Source organism: Tenrec ecaudatus, chromosome 6 (genome assembly GCF_050624435.1).
Source record: "Tenrec ecaudatus isolate mTenEca1 chromosome 6, mTenEca1.hap1, whole genome shotgun sequence".
Classification (NCBI taxonomy): domain Eukaryota; kingdom Metazoa; phylum Chordata; class Mammalia; order Afrosoricida; family Tenrecidae; genus Tenrec; species Tenrec ecaudatus.
In genome coordinates this window covers 18366315-18383639 of record NC_134535.1, presented here as the reverse complement: position 1 = coordinate 18383639, position 17325 = coordinate 18366315, and the positions used below count along the sequence as shown (strand labels likewise).

General features: G+C 51.5%; 1 protein-coding gene across 1 annotated transcript in view; it reads left to right on the top strand.

The window, feature by feature from the left end:
• Positions 1-3628, top strand: part of ABTB3 (ankyrin repeat and BTB domain containing 3) — a 321566-nt gene extending 317938 nt beyond the window's left edge. The window contains exon 17 of the mRNA XM_075551027.1: positions 1502-3628. Within this exon, the coding sequence (XP_075407142.1) occupies positions 1502-1711 (210 nt within the window). The 3' untranslated portion in view covers positions 1712-3628. The remainder of the gene's footprint in view (positions 1-1501) is intronic.
• The last annotated feature ends 13697 nt before the right edge of the window (positions 3629-17325 follow it).

Below are 17325 nucleotides of genomic sequence, written 5' to 3'. Positions count from 1 at the left end.
CTGCAGGCTTAGAGCGCCCTTGCAGAGAAAGGGTCTCCTTCGTCTGTCTCCTGCCGCCTGGGCTGTGACTGTTACACCACGGCTCCTTTCCAGCCCCCGCTGGCCCGGTCAGGGTTGGCCCAGGTCAGGGTTCTGCCCTCGGGGGAATGTGTGGGGAGGTCATTGCCATGTGGGCTCTGTTCCTGGCAGATTGAACTCCAGCCAGAAGCTAATTTAGGAAAAGAGGCAGAAGAGAGAGAACCAGCCCTGACGCTGGAACTTCTTGATGGGCAGGCGCATAGGTGGATGCTTGCAGCCAAATTCCACTCGCCAACAAGGGCCTGCCAACAGCACGGGAGTGTCCCACCAATGAGACACCTGTGTCGGAGATACACAGCTACACTTGGGACAACCAAAAATGTCACTGGGCATTTGCGGTGGGGGGGTGGGTGCCAAGATTGGCCCAGTGGAGAACCATTGGCCGGATAGGTAGAATCCACTCACAGGGTCACTGTGAGGTCATAGGGTCACTGTGAGTTGGAACCACCTCTGCATCCCGGTAAGCACTCCAGGTTTGTGTCTGCTTCCACAGCGGTGCAGTGTCATCAAGAACCGGGACACGCGGTGACTTCAGACACCACACTCTGCCACCGAGTCAGTGCTGACTCGTGGCCACCCTGCACGGCAGGTCTAGTTGACTCTCTAGACTGGAGCTGTGCACACCTCCACAGGGTAGGACCGCCCCTGTGGGGTCCCGAGACGGTAACTCCATGGGACTAGAAAGACCCGTCTCTCTCCCAAGGTGGACTCGAACGACCGACCTCGCGGTTAGTAATCCAGTGCATAAACACTACGCCACCACGGCTCCATGGGCTTACAACAGCGAGCCCTCGATTAGCACATGCTGCTGGCTTCTGCTCGCTGCTGAGCTGGCCTGCTGGACGGATGGGCTCTGCGGGTCCTGGCTGGGTGCCGAGGTTTCCGAGGCTCACAGGGCATGGCCCCTCATCCCTCAGCCCGCTAGCCCGGGCTTCTTTTCAGGGTGGAGGCAGCCTCCTCGAAGGCACAGGAGGCCTAGAGGTGCCGCTGAGGCCAGCTCAGACCTCACAGCGCTAGATGTGCTGGCGGTAGCAAGTCACAAAGCCCGCCCAGCTCCACCGCACGCAGGAAGGGGAGAAGCCCAGCGTCCCATGGCCAAGGAAGGAGCCCTGCCGGCGGCATAGTGGTTATGCTTTGGGCTTTAATCCCAAGGGCCGTCCTTCAAGACCACCAAGATGCTCTGCAGGAGAAAGACTGCTTTCTAGTCCTGCAAACAGTTACAGCCTCAGAAACGGGGCGGTTCTACCCTGGTCTGTAGGGTTGCTACGAGCCCTCAGGGACTCAATGGCAGTGAGTGTTTCGGAGTCGCTGCCAAGCAGGTCGGGGTGGAGAATCGGGACCGGTGTTGCAGCCATTGGGAGATGGGAAGGCGCCCGGGGAGGTGCCTGTCGGCCACGTAACTGTCTCTTGCTCCCTCCTGCAGTTCCTTGGGGTCACCGAGCTCTCTGCTTACTGTGAAGGCTACTTTCTCAAGAACATGATGGTCCTCATTGAAAACGAAGCTTTCAAGCAGCTTCTCTATGACAAAAACAGTGACGGCACGGGCCCGGATGTGCTCCTGGACTTACAGAGGACGTTGGCCATCAGGATTCAGTCCATCCACCTGTCCTCGTCCAAAGGGTCCGTTGTATGAAAGCCCAGGGAGGAGAGGCGTGCCCCGAGGCCGCCCCCGGTCGCCTATTGCATTGACTTCTCGAAAACACCAATTCCACCTGGCGCCTGGCTTCGGTTTAGGCTCGGCGGGGGAGCTGCCTCTACTGCCTCAGCGTCTCTAGAAGAAGCAACTTCCAGCTCCTCTGCTTCCTGCTGAGAAACCCAGGACATTTCAGCAGTCGGAGCAGCAAGGCCCGAGCTTTAAGGTCTACCCCATGGCCACCACGCCAACCCCTGGGGCCACTGAACACACGTGGCTGGGGGCCACCGTAGAATGGATGGATGGAGAACTCAAGGTGGCTTGGGCTCCCCGGTCGGAGGACTGAGCTCGTTCCTCCAGGAACTTGGTTAGCGTCCATGGAGTGGAAGACAAGCAGCGGTGTTCGCAAACGGGTTGAGACTGTTGACTCGTCAGGAGGCAATCATTTGGCAAGTTTTTAGGGGTGGTGGGGACTTTTTAAAATGTTCATACAATACTAATACCCAGGCAGCCTTGCAGCTTAAAAACCTTGTTTCTAAAAGCTTCACGGTTCCTTTTCAATGGAACGGCGGGTAGGGGATCTGCGTGTTTTGTTTTGTTTTCGAGAGAAGAAACAAAGCAGAACAGCTTCGAGCCACAGGTCCACGGCGTGTTGGCGACGTGCAGGTGACGTGATAGTGCCGATGTATATATTCTGCACACAGCAGAGTCGGCTCACCTTGGAGACCGTGGCCCACAAATGAACTGCGCCGTCCATAGCTCTCCCTAATCAGGCGTCAGCAAACAACCTGCATGCTAATGATCTTTCGTGGTGTCAGGGTTAGAATAAGACACGCCCACAGCCGGGAACATGTATTTGCATGGGCCCCTCCTCCTCCCCACCCCGTGAACTGCCCGTGCTGTGTTCTTGTAAAGATGTTCTCACGTCCCATCGCTCGCTTCTCACCCCAAGCCCCTGTGGAGGGACTGACATGGCCGCTGCCCTTCCTTCATTCAGAATGACCTTGGGATGCTTTATGCAGAAATGAGTTCACACGCGATGCTAAATGGGGGAGGGTCGCGGGAGGGGGGGGACGCACGTCCGAGAATCTACTTACTCTGCATCCCAGAGGAGTTGGTTTTTTGTTTGGGGTTCGGGGTTACTCTTGTATTCTTGGAAGATGTTCCTAGTTTGCTACTTGCCTGAGAGGATGACTATGCTTGATTATTTTTTAAAGACTCCACGTGTATGATAGGACTCCTGTATGGGGACCGTGTACAGTAGAGGGATCTCTATAGCAAAGATGTCTATCAGCAGGGTTTTGCTCACTCTGCCATATATATTATTACCGGAAAGAGATGGGTCAAGGGTCACCCGAGCTGGAAGAACTTTGTGCACTGGCTGCCTTTGTTCACGTCCCTGACTTTGAAAGCTACATCCATGCAGCGAAGCCTAGGAGATGCCAGCCACGTTTCATAGATCACTCCAGTCCCTAGCATGCCTTCGGGAAGTTGTACCCAGATCCTAGTTCTTAAGGAGCTGCCGTTCACCCGTCCGACCAGCTTCTGGAAAACACGTCCCGTCCCGTGTCCTGTGTGTCCCGTGGAACACCCCGGGGCCTCGTCGGTCTAGAGTTCTGCTCATCTGGGATGCGAACCCCCACGGCCTCCCTTCCACCCAACCCTTTTCAAACCCCCCAGACCTTACAACCAGATGACGCAGGAGAGCGAAAAACAGCACCTGCCGACGGAGAAGTCCGTTCGCGTGACAGCTACCCAGCACGTTGTCACCGCTGTGGCCTGCCTTCTCCACGTCCTCAGAGATGCCACGTGGGCTGCTCCCTCTGCCAAGACGGACTCTCCGTGAATGCCTAACGCTGGTTCGGGGTCTCCGGGTGTTCCTCTGTACGGTCCCCCGATGGGAATCCTATTATGTTTGGTGTGCTTTCTCTGTCATTAAAAGAAATGATTTTTCCCAAGCGGCTTAGTGTTTTCCGAGGGGGAGGGAGGTCTTGGCCCAGTGGCTCTGACCCAAGAACTGGAATCAGTTAAAAGACTGGGATGCGTGACCCCACAGACAAAGCCAGGAGGGAGGGAAACCACAGGTCAGAGACAGGTGCTGGTCATGTTGGCAGTGATGCAAACGGCTGACATGCTCAGCTGCTAGTGTAAAGGTTGAAGGTTGGAGGTCACCCAGAGGTGCCCAGGGGGAAAATCCTGTTGATCTAAATCCAAAAGACCAGCCATCGAAACCCCTTTGGCGCGGAGTTCTACTCCACTAGAACAGACTCATGGTGCCTGGGCTGGTTGGGGGGTTTGGTTTTTATTGTGGTGGTGAGGGCTTCTTATTGGGGCTGGGTGAGGAACCCCCAACTTCTAATTCCACACATGGGAGGTGCCCAAGGATTTCCTTCCCATCAACCATAAGGAATTGCAGGTGAGACTACCTGCAATTGGCCACTGGCCAATAAGCGTTACCTACTGCAGCTCGCTCACCTGCAGAGTGGGCAGGGCTGGCCGTCACCGGGGACTGGCTGGACTCACCTCCTTGGAGAAATGGAAAAAGACGTGCTACTTCCACCTGGACAGTTCCCACTAAGGACAACGTGAGTCGGTGCTGGCAGATGGCTCTAGTGTTCTTGGCAGAGGGTTGGGGGGATGAGAGGGCCAGGAACTCTGAAGTACCACCATTATGGAGGTCACAGCTGGTCCCCTCTGGCTAGTGACTCAGCCTGGGCTGAGTCCAGGGCCCAGGGGCCAGGAGATGAATTCTCCTGACACATCCACAGGGCAAGAGGAATCTGGGGAGAGGCCGGTGGGACCTGGGACTGAGCCCACCCCCAGCTTCACCGTCGGTCTGTTTCTACTTTGAGAGAGTAGCGCTGAGTACCTGGGGCCAGAACTCTTGAGTCAGGCCAGAGACTTGATTTATGTTGGACTCTGCTGCCCTTCTGCCTAGCCCCAGGGCAAGTACGCCCTTTGCTGGATTCCTTCTGGAAAGACACAGGTTGACTACCTGTTTCCCTTTAGCTAGTCTTGACAGGTGACCTTGTCTTCATTGGCAAGGGCCCTTAGTGCTGTTGGATGGTGGTGGAGGTGGGTGAGGGCCTGCCTGCATGCCTGCCACAAAACTAACCCACCACCACCACCACTTCCCTTTCCAGCTGGAATAAGAAGCAGGGAGTCGGACCAAGGTGAGGAACCACCAAATGTATATAAAGGCCCCTACCTGCCTGCGGGTCCCCCATTATAATTGGCCTCGTGCACTCGTCTGGTTGTTGAATACCTGGGTGGGGAAAACATTTATATTCTAGAATAGCCAAGATTGGCAGTGTAATAGCCACCACTCCCCCAACCCCACAGAGGCACATTTGAGGAAAGGCCTGGAAATCTTCCAGAAGATCACAACCATTGAAATTCCAATGAAATGCAAGTCCACTCCAAAACTCATGCGGTCACCATGAGCCCATCTCAATACTATGGCAACTGATCCTGCTCAGTCACTGTGCACTACAGGTGAGTGGACACCCAAGTCGTGGTGACCAATAGGACCCTGCACCATCCCCATGACCAGTGAAGGACTGGAGTGGTTGATTTTTGGAGGTTGGTTGCCACGTCTTTCTTCCTGGTCCCTCATAGTTTGGAAGCTCCATTAAACCTGTTCAATCACATAGCCTCACACAAGCCTCCCTTGACCAAAACACAGTAGATGTTTATGAGGTACATTGGCTGGAAAGGCAACCTGAGTCAGGGGAGAAGTCCACCACCCAACCACTCAGTCTTCTCAGAAGAATTAAAGTCCACCACCACAAGTCAAGGGTGTGAGTGCCATCACAGTGGGACTGAAGAAATGGCACAGGGCCAAGTCTGAGCTCCTCTGGATACACAGAGGAGGAGAATCTAACTCCACACCAGCTTGTGGCCGATTCCCACAAGACAGAGGTCACACGTGCCTCCACCCATCATCCTTCTTTATCCTGCTCAAACACCAACCACCCTTCCATGGCACTCTGCATCTCTGCTGGGTGTGGTGATCCATCACAGTGGCCACATAGGACTCAGTCGGTGCTCACAGGTATGGCGGTTTATCAGAGATGTGAACAGGTTGCCACAAGTCAGGATCAGTCATTTTGACTCTAGCAGCACTTCTTTTCAACCATGCCAGCAGCCACGTCTCTCTTCTCCTTGGCTTCTCAGTCATGTGATCTTTGGACTACTGGCCTGCTCAGGCAAGTGATACTAAGCTCCTTGAACACTGATAAATGCCCAAAGGCCACCCCACTGTGCAAACCAGCCTGCTTCCCAAAGGTATTGGGCTTTAGTTGTTCCGTGAGCTAGGAAACCCACTGCTCTGTCTCATGGTCTTAATGCTTCAGCCGCTGGTGCTTCTGCTGCCTCCACCATTTCAGACAGGGATCTCGCACACACTCCACGGGTGGCTTTTCTTTCTTGCAGGTTAGGGGACTCCCTACTCCTGCTTCTGAAATGACTCATTTTTATACCCTGCAGAATAGCAACACTGACCAATCCCAAGGAACCCTCTGTGCCTCATTTGCATGCTCCCACCCAGTGACTAGAGGGAGCTTTGACTAAGGATAGGAGAGCCACAGCAAACAATTTCACTTTACCACCAGGGCCCAGGCAGAAGAATTGTATGTAGTTCCTCGTGGTGGGAGTGGGTGAGGGGAGGGTTGTGTGGAATGCCCCTAAGACCCTCTCCGCCCTGGGAGTCTGGAGTTCTGTGATTCTTTTGTCATATTTCACCTTCTTTTCCCCTGTAAAGCCCCAGGCAAAAAGCACTGTGTTGGATGCTTAGCACGATGCTTTTATCACACAGCTTTCTTGGGGGAAAAAAAAGCTTTCATATTTCGTATCTGTGAAAGTGCACAAAGGCACACATCCATAGAACAGTTCAATCTAGCATACGATACGGTCCTGTGGCAGTCTTCAAATCAACCCACCGCCACGATCTTAAACTCACCGCCCTGTCCAACGTTTAGAGTTGCCTTGGTCAATTTCACCTCCAATCAATAACTCCTCAAAGGGGTACAATCCTCAAAGCAGGTGCACTTCACTAATTAACATAAGCTGGCGTGTGATTCAAAGGAGACCTCGGTGGTGAGTTTCCCTTTAGGGTGATGGGAAATTTGGTATCAATTAAGGGTTCAAGTTACCCAGCCGATCTAAAGCTCCACATCTGAAAAATGTTGTTGAATTGGAAAATATCATGTTATATATATATCCCCTCCCCCCCAAAAAAACCCAGGAACTGTTGAAACTGAGACTGCTTATATACAACCAAACACCCCATGGGATCTTGATCTGGAAGGTGGGGCATGGTTTCAAGAGACACCCAATCAGTTGCTTAGGATTATTTCTAAGTACCTCTGTTCCACCTCCTAGTGTTTGTTAAATGGGGTTGTTAAAGGGCCAGCGAGTGGCTATGCAAGGTACACTGATTGGCTGCCCTGCCTGGAGCAACAGAGGAAGGAGAGTGAGGAGGAGGAGCAGGGGAGATGCGATGTGCGGCCAATGACCTGCGTGAACTGTCACCTCTTTGCCCTGAGAGCAGAATGGAGTGGTGTTCAGCTCCTGTCACTGAATGTTTTCAGAAATGATTCTATAGAAGTTTCCTCATCAAAAGCGGGCTGGGGGAATGCAGAACAGAATTGAACATTCCCAATGGAATCTAGACTCTCTGGAGCCAAGGAGGCTAGAAAATTCCTTAAATTACCCTAAGATAATCACATAGCCTGGTAATGACCTCAGAGTGTATGCTCACACAGTGTGGGTAGAAGGGTAAGGATCCTAGACAACTGTTTGAGAAAATCTATTTTTACAGATCTGGTGTCTTAGGCTGGGTTCTCTAGAGCAGAAAAACCATTGATGAATAAATTGGAACTGAGCTTAGGGCTCAAGATAAATTTATATATATATATTCAGATATATATATATATACCCTTCACATATATACTTCATGCTATACATGAACTGCATCTAAGAATATATTCTCATATATTTGTACATTCATGTATCTATATAATACATAAAATAAATATAAGTCCTGGTGGCACTGGGGTTAGGCATTTGGCTGCTAACCACAAGGTCATCAGTTCAAACCCACCAGCCGCTTTGAAGAAGAAAGATAAAGCTTTTTTCTCCCATAAAGATTTACAGTCTCAGAAATCCTATATAGGGTTGCTATAAGTCAGAATCAACTTTGTGGTAAGGGGGCATATATAGAAAGTGAGATGTAGCTCAAGGAAATGTCTTACCCAGTTATGGGGGCTGGCAAGTCCCAAGTCCATGGGTCAAGCTCAGGCTAGAGTCTTCTGTCTCAGATGGGTTTGGGGACTGACAAACCCACAATCAGCTGGTCAGACAACAAACAGGCTGACCAGCTGACTGTGGGTGTGTGATGGTGCTGCAAAGGCTGGCAAATCCCAAAATCAGTAGGTCAGCTGACAGGCTCAAGTCCCAAGACCTGGAGATCAGCTGATGGGGAGCCAGGTGCAGGATCCAGAGCAACCAGGGAGCCTTGCCAGAGTGTGTATATATATATACACACATACATATATATCCGATTGAAGACTCAATTGGCCGAAACATCTACCGGGCACATTCTGTGCTTTGGACACCAACCAATGCTTTAAAAAAAACCGGGGTCCAGTTCTGAGTTGATCCCTGATCAGCTAGGAGGTCCTGGATGCGTAACTATCTGTCTGTCTCATTTTCCTATTCCTCTTTTGAAAAACCGAGTCTAACTAAACTAGTTCATTGGATTGTTGGGAGGATGATGGGAGCGTTACCTATGGGTCCCACACCATCATAGACGAGACAATTCCAACCCTCTAAGAGACCACAGGGAGACAGAAATGGCCGTATCTTCCAAGGAAGGGAAGCCTCACTCATTTTGCCTACCATCCCCGGATCTCTCTACTGCTGCAACCCCAAGAGACTTGGTTGGCTGTGTATGGTTTTGCTACTTATTCTAGGAGAGAGACATTCTTCAAACTCAGAGCCCTTTTGCTAGCCTAGTAGAGTCCCTGGGTAGTACAGTGAGGGCACTCAGCTGCTAACCAAAAGGCTGGAGGTTCAAATCCATCCACCCAGAAGTGCCTTGGAAGAAAGGCCTGGTGATCTATTTAAAACTTATATAGAAATCACTGAAAACCCTCTGGAACATGGTTGTAACCCCCCACACACACACCCGGGATCACCAGGAGTCAGGATGAGTTCAATGACAACGGGTTGGTAACTAGTCGTTCCTGGTACACCGTCTTGCATGACGCTGCACATCAAGAAATGTTCCTTACGGAAATGGAAGCCAAGTTCAACACGATCCCCCTTCCTGTACATACCAGTGTTTCTCAGGATTTTGAGTTGGGCCAATTCATTCTTCCAAACTCCTTACGTATGTGACCTACAAACACACAGGCCAGACCCACCCAGGAGCCCCCATCAACCTCAGGGGTCTCAGGACACCCTAGCTGTAAGACCCAGAGAGAAACAAACTGCTTCTGAGACTGGTCATTAAGTCCACCTCCCTTGACCGCTCACCAAGCCCCCACCGGGTGACATGCCAGCCAGGCCCATGCCTCGGGAAGGCCATTCACGTCTTCCGACAGAGCCAGTGTGGAACCCGGTGAGAAGCCTATTTCTTCACCCTCTTTAAAAATAACCCTGCAGATTTTAAACTTCCTGTTTGGTGGGGCGGGGGGAGAATAAATAAAATTGAAATTAAAAAATAGAATGCCTACTCAGCAATCCTATCGCACTTGATGAGCTCCCGTTCCTGATGAGGCAGCCAGATAAAGAGTGGCCCATGAAAGGACACGGCGGCGCCAAGTTTAGCCCGGAATATGAAAAGACAATCTTGCTTCGTGAATAGGCAATTAAAAGAGGTACTCTGCTGCCGCTGAGTCGCCCCAGGGTGTTGCTTTTCTGAGTTAACCTTCAGATGGGCCCTGAATCTTAATGCCGTCTCAAGCCTCAGAGATGCAGAGCTGTCGAGAGACAGGGCGCTGGCCTAGAGAGACACCTCCCAACACAGGTTTCCTCCACCTGCTGGCTCTGCGGCCTTGCCCAGTCTCTTCCACATTCTAGACCTGTTTTCCCAACTCTGAAACCAGAAGCTTTCTGAGCGGACGTTCTGGGCGCCTGGACTAGGCGGGCCGCATGCTCTCCTTGCTGCTGGGGTTGGGTGCTACTGACCTGATTTCGACTCCTGTGTGACATTGTAGAACCCCTTCAGAGTGTTTTCTAGCCTGTGAATGGTGGCCAGGTCTCTCCCCCAAGGGGTGCTGGGTGGGTTTGAACTTCTGACTTTTTGGTTAGCAGCTGAGCACATTACCACTGAGTCATTAGGGCTTCCCACACGCCCCTTCCTGCTGTCCTATAGTAGAGCCTCTCTCGAACACCCTTTCTTGTGATCCACCATGCTGGACTGCGCCCAGAAGGACTGGAAAATGGGGCTTGCTCCGACCATCTGTAAATGGGCTTCCGGCAATAACACAAAAGCCCGCGAACAAGAGAGATGCCACCGAGCTACGTTAATCTAAGGATTGCATCTGCCCCTCCATCCCCTTTGCTCTTCAACTTGGCATGTCATACTGAGAGGTGAGACGTTTGAGCCCACCACAGTGCCTCAGAAGCAAGACCTGGTGCTCTGTTCTGAGAGCCTGCCCCGGAAGTCTGCGTGGAGCTCAGTTCAAAGCTGGCACCCATGAGGTCACCATGGGTCAGGGATAACAGGACAGCAGCTGGCCTTTCATTGGAGCTGATGACAAGTTCACAGGAAGTGGCAAAGATGGTACCAAGAGGCACTGTATGCCCGAAACAATGTCACAGGGGTGGCACCTGGCCTCCCCTAACTTCACAAAAGGGTGGGGGGGCCAAGAGAGTCACCACAGTATCAGTCTCTGTGGTTGGTTGGTTCTTCTGAGGTGGAAGTCGGACATGCCTCCACCTTGCGACCTTCTCTACCAATCCTGACACCAACTGCCTCTCCCCCAGCATGCTCTACCTCTCTGCTGGGTTCAATAGTCACAGAAAATAGTAGGGAAGTTAGCAGGTTACAACTCCAGATCAGAAATTCTCAGGATATAATTCTTCCATCAGAACAGCCTCCCTCCCGGATGCCTAGGCCTTCAGCCCTTTGGCTTTTATCCTACTGGAGCTCTTTTAGCTCTGCCAATAAATTCCCAGAGGCACCCCACTCTGCCAGCAAGGCTCCCTCTCAAAGGCGTTCAGCTTTCTTGCTTTGTGAGCCAGGAAACCCACCACACCACCTCCTGCTGGTCTCCGGATGCTGCTGCTGCTTCTCTGTCACTTCTTGCTGTCTCTTGCCACTCTAATGGTACAGCTCTCTGAATGCTGAGTCAGCACAGGGATCTTGGGTACAAGAGACATGCTCCACTGCTGGTCTTTTATGGTAACGATATCTCACTTCCTGTTAGGGTTTCATATACCTTATTTGCATAGCCCCACCCACAAGGATGTCATGTACTTTATTCACAATAGTAACAACCGATTCAATCCCCTTGGTGGGTCACAGCACCTCACATTTCAAAACCGCCAACCACTCCTCAAAGGAAAGCGGAATTGACTTGATGGAAATGGGTTTTTGGGGAAACACAGTCAAACAGTGGGAGCTACAAAGACTATGGCTACAAGGGCCGTATCAAGCCATTCACTGGGACACCCTTCACCCAGTTTCCCCCACGGTTGTCTCTCACGTAACTACGGTACCCCTTCAAAACCGAGGAAAATGACCTCAGGACAATGTGGGGGTACACCTCCTGTGTGTGTCTGGGTTGACTAGAGAAACAAATCCAGAGACACTCATATGCGTATAAGAGTCTTATAGAAAAGAACAATTGTATATTGAGAAAACATCCCAGTCCAGATCAAGTCCATATGTCCGATACCAGTCTATAAATTCCTCTCAGACCCACGCAACACATGCAATGACACCAAATGCAGGAAGATCACAGGCCAGTGGGTGGAAAGTCTTGTGGATCCAGTGGCAGTGGAAGCATCTCAGCGCTGGCATGGGTCTCCACATGGTTCCTCCAGCTCCAGGACTCTGGTTCCATCAGCATCGCTCCATGTGGCTTGTCAACAGGAATGTCTCCCTGGGACACTGTGTGTCCCACCTCCAGGGAGGAAGACAGGAGTTCCCAGAATCCTCAGGAGAAGGCCATGCCCACACAGAGACCTCATTGGCTATGGCCTGATTGACAGGCTAGGCTCTACCCCTTGCTCGTGTTGACAGATTATGTAACTGCCACAGCCCTCATCCTGTTCCATCTCTCCAAAGTTCTCTCACATCCATCCCCTCCCTCCATCATCCCCAGCCTGTGTCAACCACACCTTTGTTTCTATCTCTCTATCAATGAAATCATGCACGTGACCTTTAAACTTGGCTTCTCCTGCAGCATGATGCCCTTGAGCTCCCCCCAGTGTGTTGTAATGGTCCCTTTTTATTGCAGTGTCTATTCGGTGGTATCCTGTTGTCGCCTTTTAAACCATAGGACCAAGCCTATCAGAGAGGTTGGTGGTAGGGCATTGGTCCCTGGTGGCTGCCTCTCTGGCCATGACCATTGCCGTCACGGCATCTCCATCAACTGAGGACAATGTGTGCGTGTCAGAGGAGAACCACTCGCTCCCCCATCTTTCAGAAGGAAATCACCAGGCCTTTCTTCCAAGGAAACTCCTGAGCATGTTTCAACTTTTGGGGTCACAGCCAAACATGTCAGCAGTATGCACCACCTGGGACCCCTCTGTGGTCTATATCTGATAGAACACAGTGATGTGCAGCCCCCACCCCTACCGCGAGAGCTGGACATGACTTAATCCTGCAGCCCAGGTCAACAAAGAAGTCCTCGCCACCTGGAAGGAAGACTGCCCATGATGTGAGGGTAGAACAATGGTGTGTGGCCTCGGGGCTAAAGGTGGTGTCTTTTCTGCTCTATCGGGCCTTTTTCTGGGGTGAATGACACCCATGGGTGGCGGGGATGGTGCTCCTCACAATCCCTGGGGAACCTTGGGAAGGTGCGGCTCCTGATGGAGTGGTGCTTCCTATCCACTGCTTCCAACAGCTTCTGGGTGGGGATGCTGCTGCTGGTCCCAGGCTAGACTCTGAGTGATGGGAGGATGGAGCGTGCCCAGCTGAGACTCATCTCAACCCTTTCTCTGGGCAAGGCAGCCTGTGATGGCTGATCCATCACCTGGCCTTTCCAGAGCCACAAGCACATTGGCTCCTGTGAGCCTTTCTTTCTAACCCAGCCCCTGAAGACATTTTAGCAAGACGGCTGAGAAAATCATTCGGTCCAAACCACCGGAACTAAGCCCGAGAAGTCACGCACACACACAGGCTCATTCTTGGAGAATCTCTGGTTCTGCTTTGGGCTGCAATCCACAAGGTCAGCCATTCAAAACCACCAGCCACACTTTGGAAGAAAGAAAGACGGGGCTTTCTCCTCCTGTAGAGAGTTAGCCTCAGAAACACAGGGGCAGTTCTACCCTGTCCTCTAAGGTCACGGTGAGTTGGCTTTGATTGGATGGCAGTGGCTTTGGAGAAGCTCCTTCGTACTTCACCTTTCCCCGCAGTGTGTCTGTGATCTCAATCAAGCCTCTCGCAGATAGTGATCGGGAGGTTGATCTGCATAGTGGCCCTTGGATGGTGCAGATGGGTCAGCTCGAGATGACTCGCCAGAAGGATGGTGGTTCAAACCCACTCAGAGTCACTTGGAAGAAAGGTCTGATGATCTGCTTCTACAGTTCTGCTCTGACCCACATGGGTCACCACAAGCCACAGTCGACTCTACGCCACCAAACCTCAACAGTGACCCTACAGGTGGGCAGTGCAGACCACGTGGACAGCCTGTGGGGGGAGCCCCTGGCAATCTGCCATCACAGAGATGGCAGCCATGCAGAGCCCTTCTGCTCAGCAGCTGGGAGTCGGCATTGACTTCTCAGCCGCTGGGGTGGTTTGTTTGTTTGCTTTCAAAGGCATCAGGGACACCCTCCACCCCCCACCCCCACCCCCGACTCTGCCAGTGGCCTTGAACAGCCTCCACATCCTTTATTTCCCCTCTTCCCGTTCGGGATTGGCAGGTGCGAGGAGAAGGGCAGATTCTTGCTTCCTCTTAAGGCTGTTTCAAGAGGCTTCTTTGGGCACTCGCAGAGGCTCCTGCCAGAGGCAGGGTCACCCAGGAGGAGCAAAGGGAGAAAAATCAAAGGCAGCTGTCCCTGCCACATTCACTTCACAGCACGTGTCTGATGGAGAGGGGCGGATGCTGTTTCTGGTTCACAGGCCACCAGTATGACCTTGAGGCTGGTCAGTTGTGCCCTCAGGGGGAATGAGTGGATGGGGAACTGGCAGAAGGGGCAAGGCTTTACCGGCAATTACTCAGGCCTTTCTTGCCTTGTCACGGCAATGACTGCATGGGCATCGCTTTTTAATAAGGAGTCTTGTGTGGAAGAGGAATTAAAATCCTGAGAAAGCACACAACATTTGTCCTTCCAGAGAGTCCTTGGACCCGGGAGGGCATCCTTCCATCAAAATGGGAGGTTCCAGTGGACAGGTGAGTTGTCAGCTGACTGGCATGATTTCTTGGAAGAGTCCGTTCATGTAACTCATGGGCTGCATTAACAGAAGCATGCTAGCTAGAATGAGGGAGGTGATGGTTCTCCTCTCTCCGCTGGAGCTATGCGTTCCTCTCGGGTCTTGTGAGTCAGGATTTAAGGAGATAAGAGTCCTTCCGAGATCTTAGAGGATTCATGTCATTGTTGAGAGAACAAAGCTCATAGGAATAGTGCTCTAAGCCACACGGGGCTGGTTGGGCAGTTCTGTCATTACCAGGAAGGAACACTGACAGGTCGGGGCTGGTTGGGCAGTTCTGTCATTACCAGGAAGGAACACTGACAGGTCGGCAGTTCAAACCCACCAGCTGCTCACAGGAGAACTTGGTGGATGAGTCTGCTTCCCTAAAGATCACAGCCTTCAAAGCACCGGGCCAGTTCTACTCTGTCCTTCAGGGTTGCTACGATACAGCACGGCTGTTGTTTACAGGGGCTGTGTTTCGGGGACAGCTGCTGTCCACCTTGCTGCCCTTTTTCTGCCCATAAAAACCCAGTACCCCACCTCTCCTTGCACTGGCAAAACAAGAGGGCCTGGGTCCTTAAGTCTCTCCCTTCCAAACCGAAGCAGCCAATTGGCAGAACTAAGTCACATGACCATGTGCAGGGGGAGGGGAGGAGTTGGACCTTGAATAAGAAAGAGGAGGAAGCAGCAATGCATTGGGGGGATGGTGTTGGCTAAGCGTAGTGAAGGTACCGTGGACCCCACAAGCACAAGCAGAGCTGTCTGGGAAGAAGTACATCCAGGTTGCTCTTAGAGGCAGGGATGGTGACACTTCGTCTCACGTGCCTTGGGCACGTTGTCAGGAGAGACCAGTCCCTGGAAAAAGACACCATGCTTGGAAGAGTGAAAGGGTAGCGAAAAAGAGAAGCCCCTCGGTGAGTGGATGGACACTGGCTGCCCCAAGGGGCTCCGACAAAGGGACGATTGTGAGGACGGTGCAGGACTGGGCAGGGCTTCGTTCCGTCATCCATGGGGTCGCGGTGAGTGGGAACCATCGACTGAGGACACCCAACAACAATCACAAGTCACGATGGGATGGTGTCAGCCACAGGGAAAGCTGGGGGTTTTAGTTCTTCCCCAGTAGGGACACAGGATACTGACTGTGTGGTCCTTACAGAGAGAGAGAGAGAGAGAGAGAGAGAACAGGTAGCCAGGAAGATGCCAAATGTCCCCAGCAATCCCCCCACTGGGCATCTACCCAGAAGAGGCAAGAAACAAACCAAGGCCAGACATCTGTGCTCCATTGTTCATTGTGGCACAGTTCACAATTGCAAGCAGTTGGAAACAACGCAAATTTCCATCAACTGACGAGTGGATTAAAAAGCTGTGGTTCATACGTACAATGGAGTACTACGCATCGCTAAAAAGTAGTGATGAATGTAGGAAGTGCATCACTGCATGGGAAGAACTGGAGGAAATCGTGCTAAGCGAAGTAAGCCAAGTACAAAAGGACAAGTACAACATGAGTCTGCTGACATAAGCTTTAAAAAAAATGCAAAAGGGGCATAGGGAAAAAGCTACGGTATACAAACATTCCTGGGGTGAGGACCAGGTAGTATGGCAGGGACCAGACAAAATACAGGGATACATATGGTAGACAACTAAAAAGGAGGTAGGGAAAGGTAAAAAATAATAAATAAAAAAAGAAATAGGTAGTGGGGGCACAGGACACTAACCCACCCAAGGGACCAGACTTCAACCCAGTGCTCCAAGAGGGAAATGCAACATGCCAGTGTGGAGTAGGGAACCAGTGGAGAGGTCTGGGGGGCCGGCCCCAATCCCAACTACTACATGGACACCTGCCCCTCCCCCCAGAAAAATTTATGTCAAAGGACAGCATTGAATCTGCAGCTCTGGGAGAGGGACATATCTGATTGGAGCACACGGGAGCAGATGAAAGGGGAGGAGGAGAGAGTGGAGCACACCCTGGTCCACCAGGCCATGAGGACAATGTTCCCAACTAGAACAGCCAGTCCACAGAGAGGACCACATGGCCGCCCCCACTATGAGACATGACGCCCCTCACTGACCCATAGCTCTATAGAGGACAACAATATAGACACAGTGTGGGAATTGCGCCCTATCTGATCCCACCACACCAGGGCAAAACACTAAAGGGGTGCAACAGAACAGCAAGGGAATAGAGTGGCAAGGTCCCCAGGAAATATTGAAGGTGGACTTTGAGGTCAGGGCATGGTGCCCCAACAGACTGAACTGGAAAACACTCCTAAAGGCCAACAAACAATCCTTGAACTAACTACAAGCTTTTCTTTCTTGTTGTGTTTTGTCATTGCTTTGCTGTATATTGTTGCTTGGTTTTGCTCTGTCTTGTTTTTGTGCATGCTATTATCTCTGAAGGTCTGTCTAAATAACACAGGCTAGATGAACAATCTGGAGGAGAAAACAAGTGGGATCAACAGTTCCAGGGGTACATGGGAGAGGAGGAGGTAGGGGGAAAGGTGGTGGTGTTAAAAACCCAGGGACAAAGGAACAACAAGTGATCCAAATCAGTGGTGAGGACGGTGTGGGAGCCTGGTACGGTGTGATCAAGAGTAATGTAACCAAGAGGAATTGCTGAAACCCTGGTGGGGACTGAGCATGATAGTGGGACAGGAGGAAAGTCAAAGGAAATAGAGGAAAGAGCTGGGAGGCAAAGGGCATTTAAAGAGGTCTAGATAAAGACATGTACATATGCAAATATATTTATATATGAGGATGGGGAAATAGACCTATGTGCATATATTTATAGGTTTAGTATTAACGTAGCAGAAGGACATTGGGCCTCGACTCAAGTACTCCCTCAATGCAAGAATACTTTCTTCTATTAAATTGGCATTCTATGATGCTCACCTTCCCGACACAACTGCTGAAGACAAAGTGGGTGCATAAGCAAATGTGGTGAAGAAAGCTGATGGTTCCAAGCTATCAAAAGATATAGTGTCTGGGGTCTTAAAAGCTTGAAGATAAACAAGCGGCCATCTAGCTC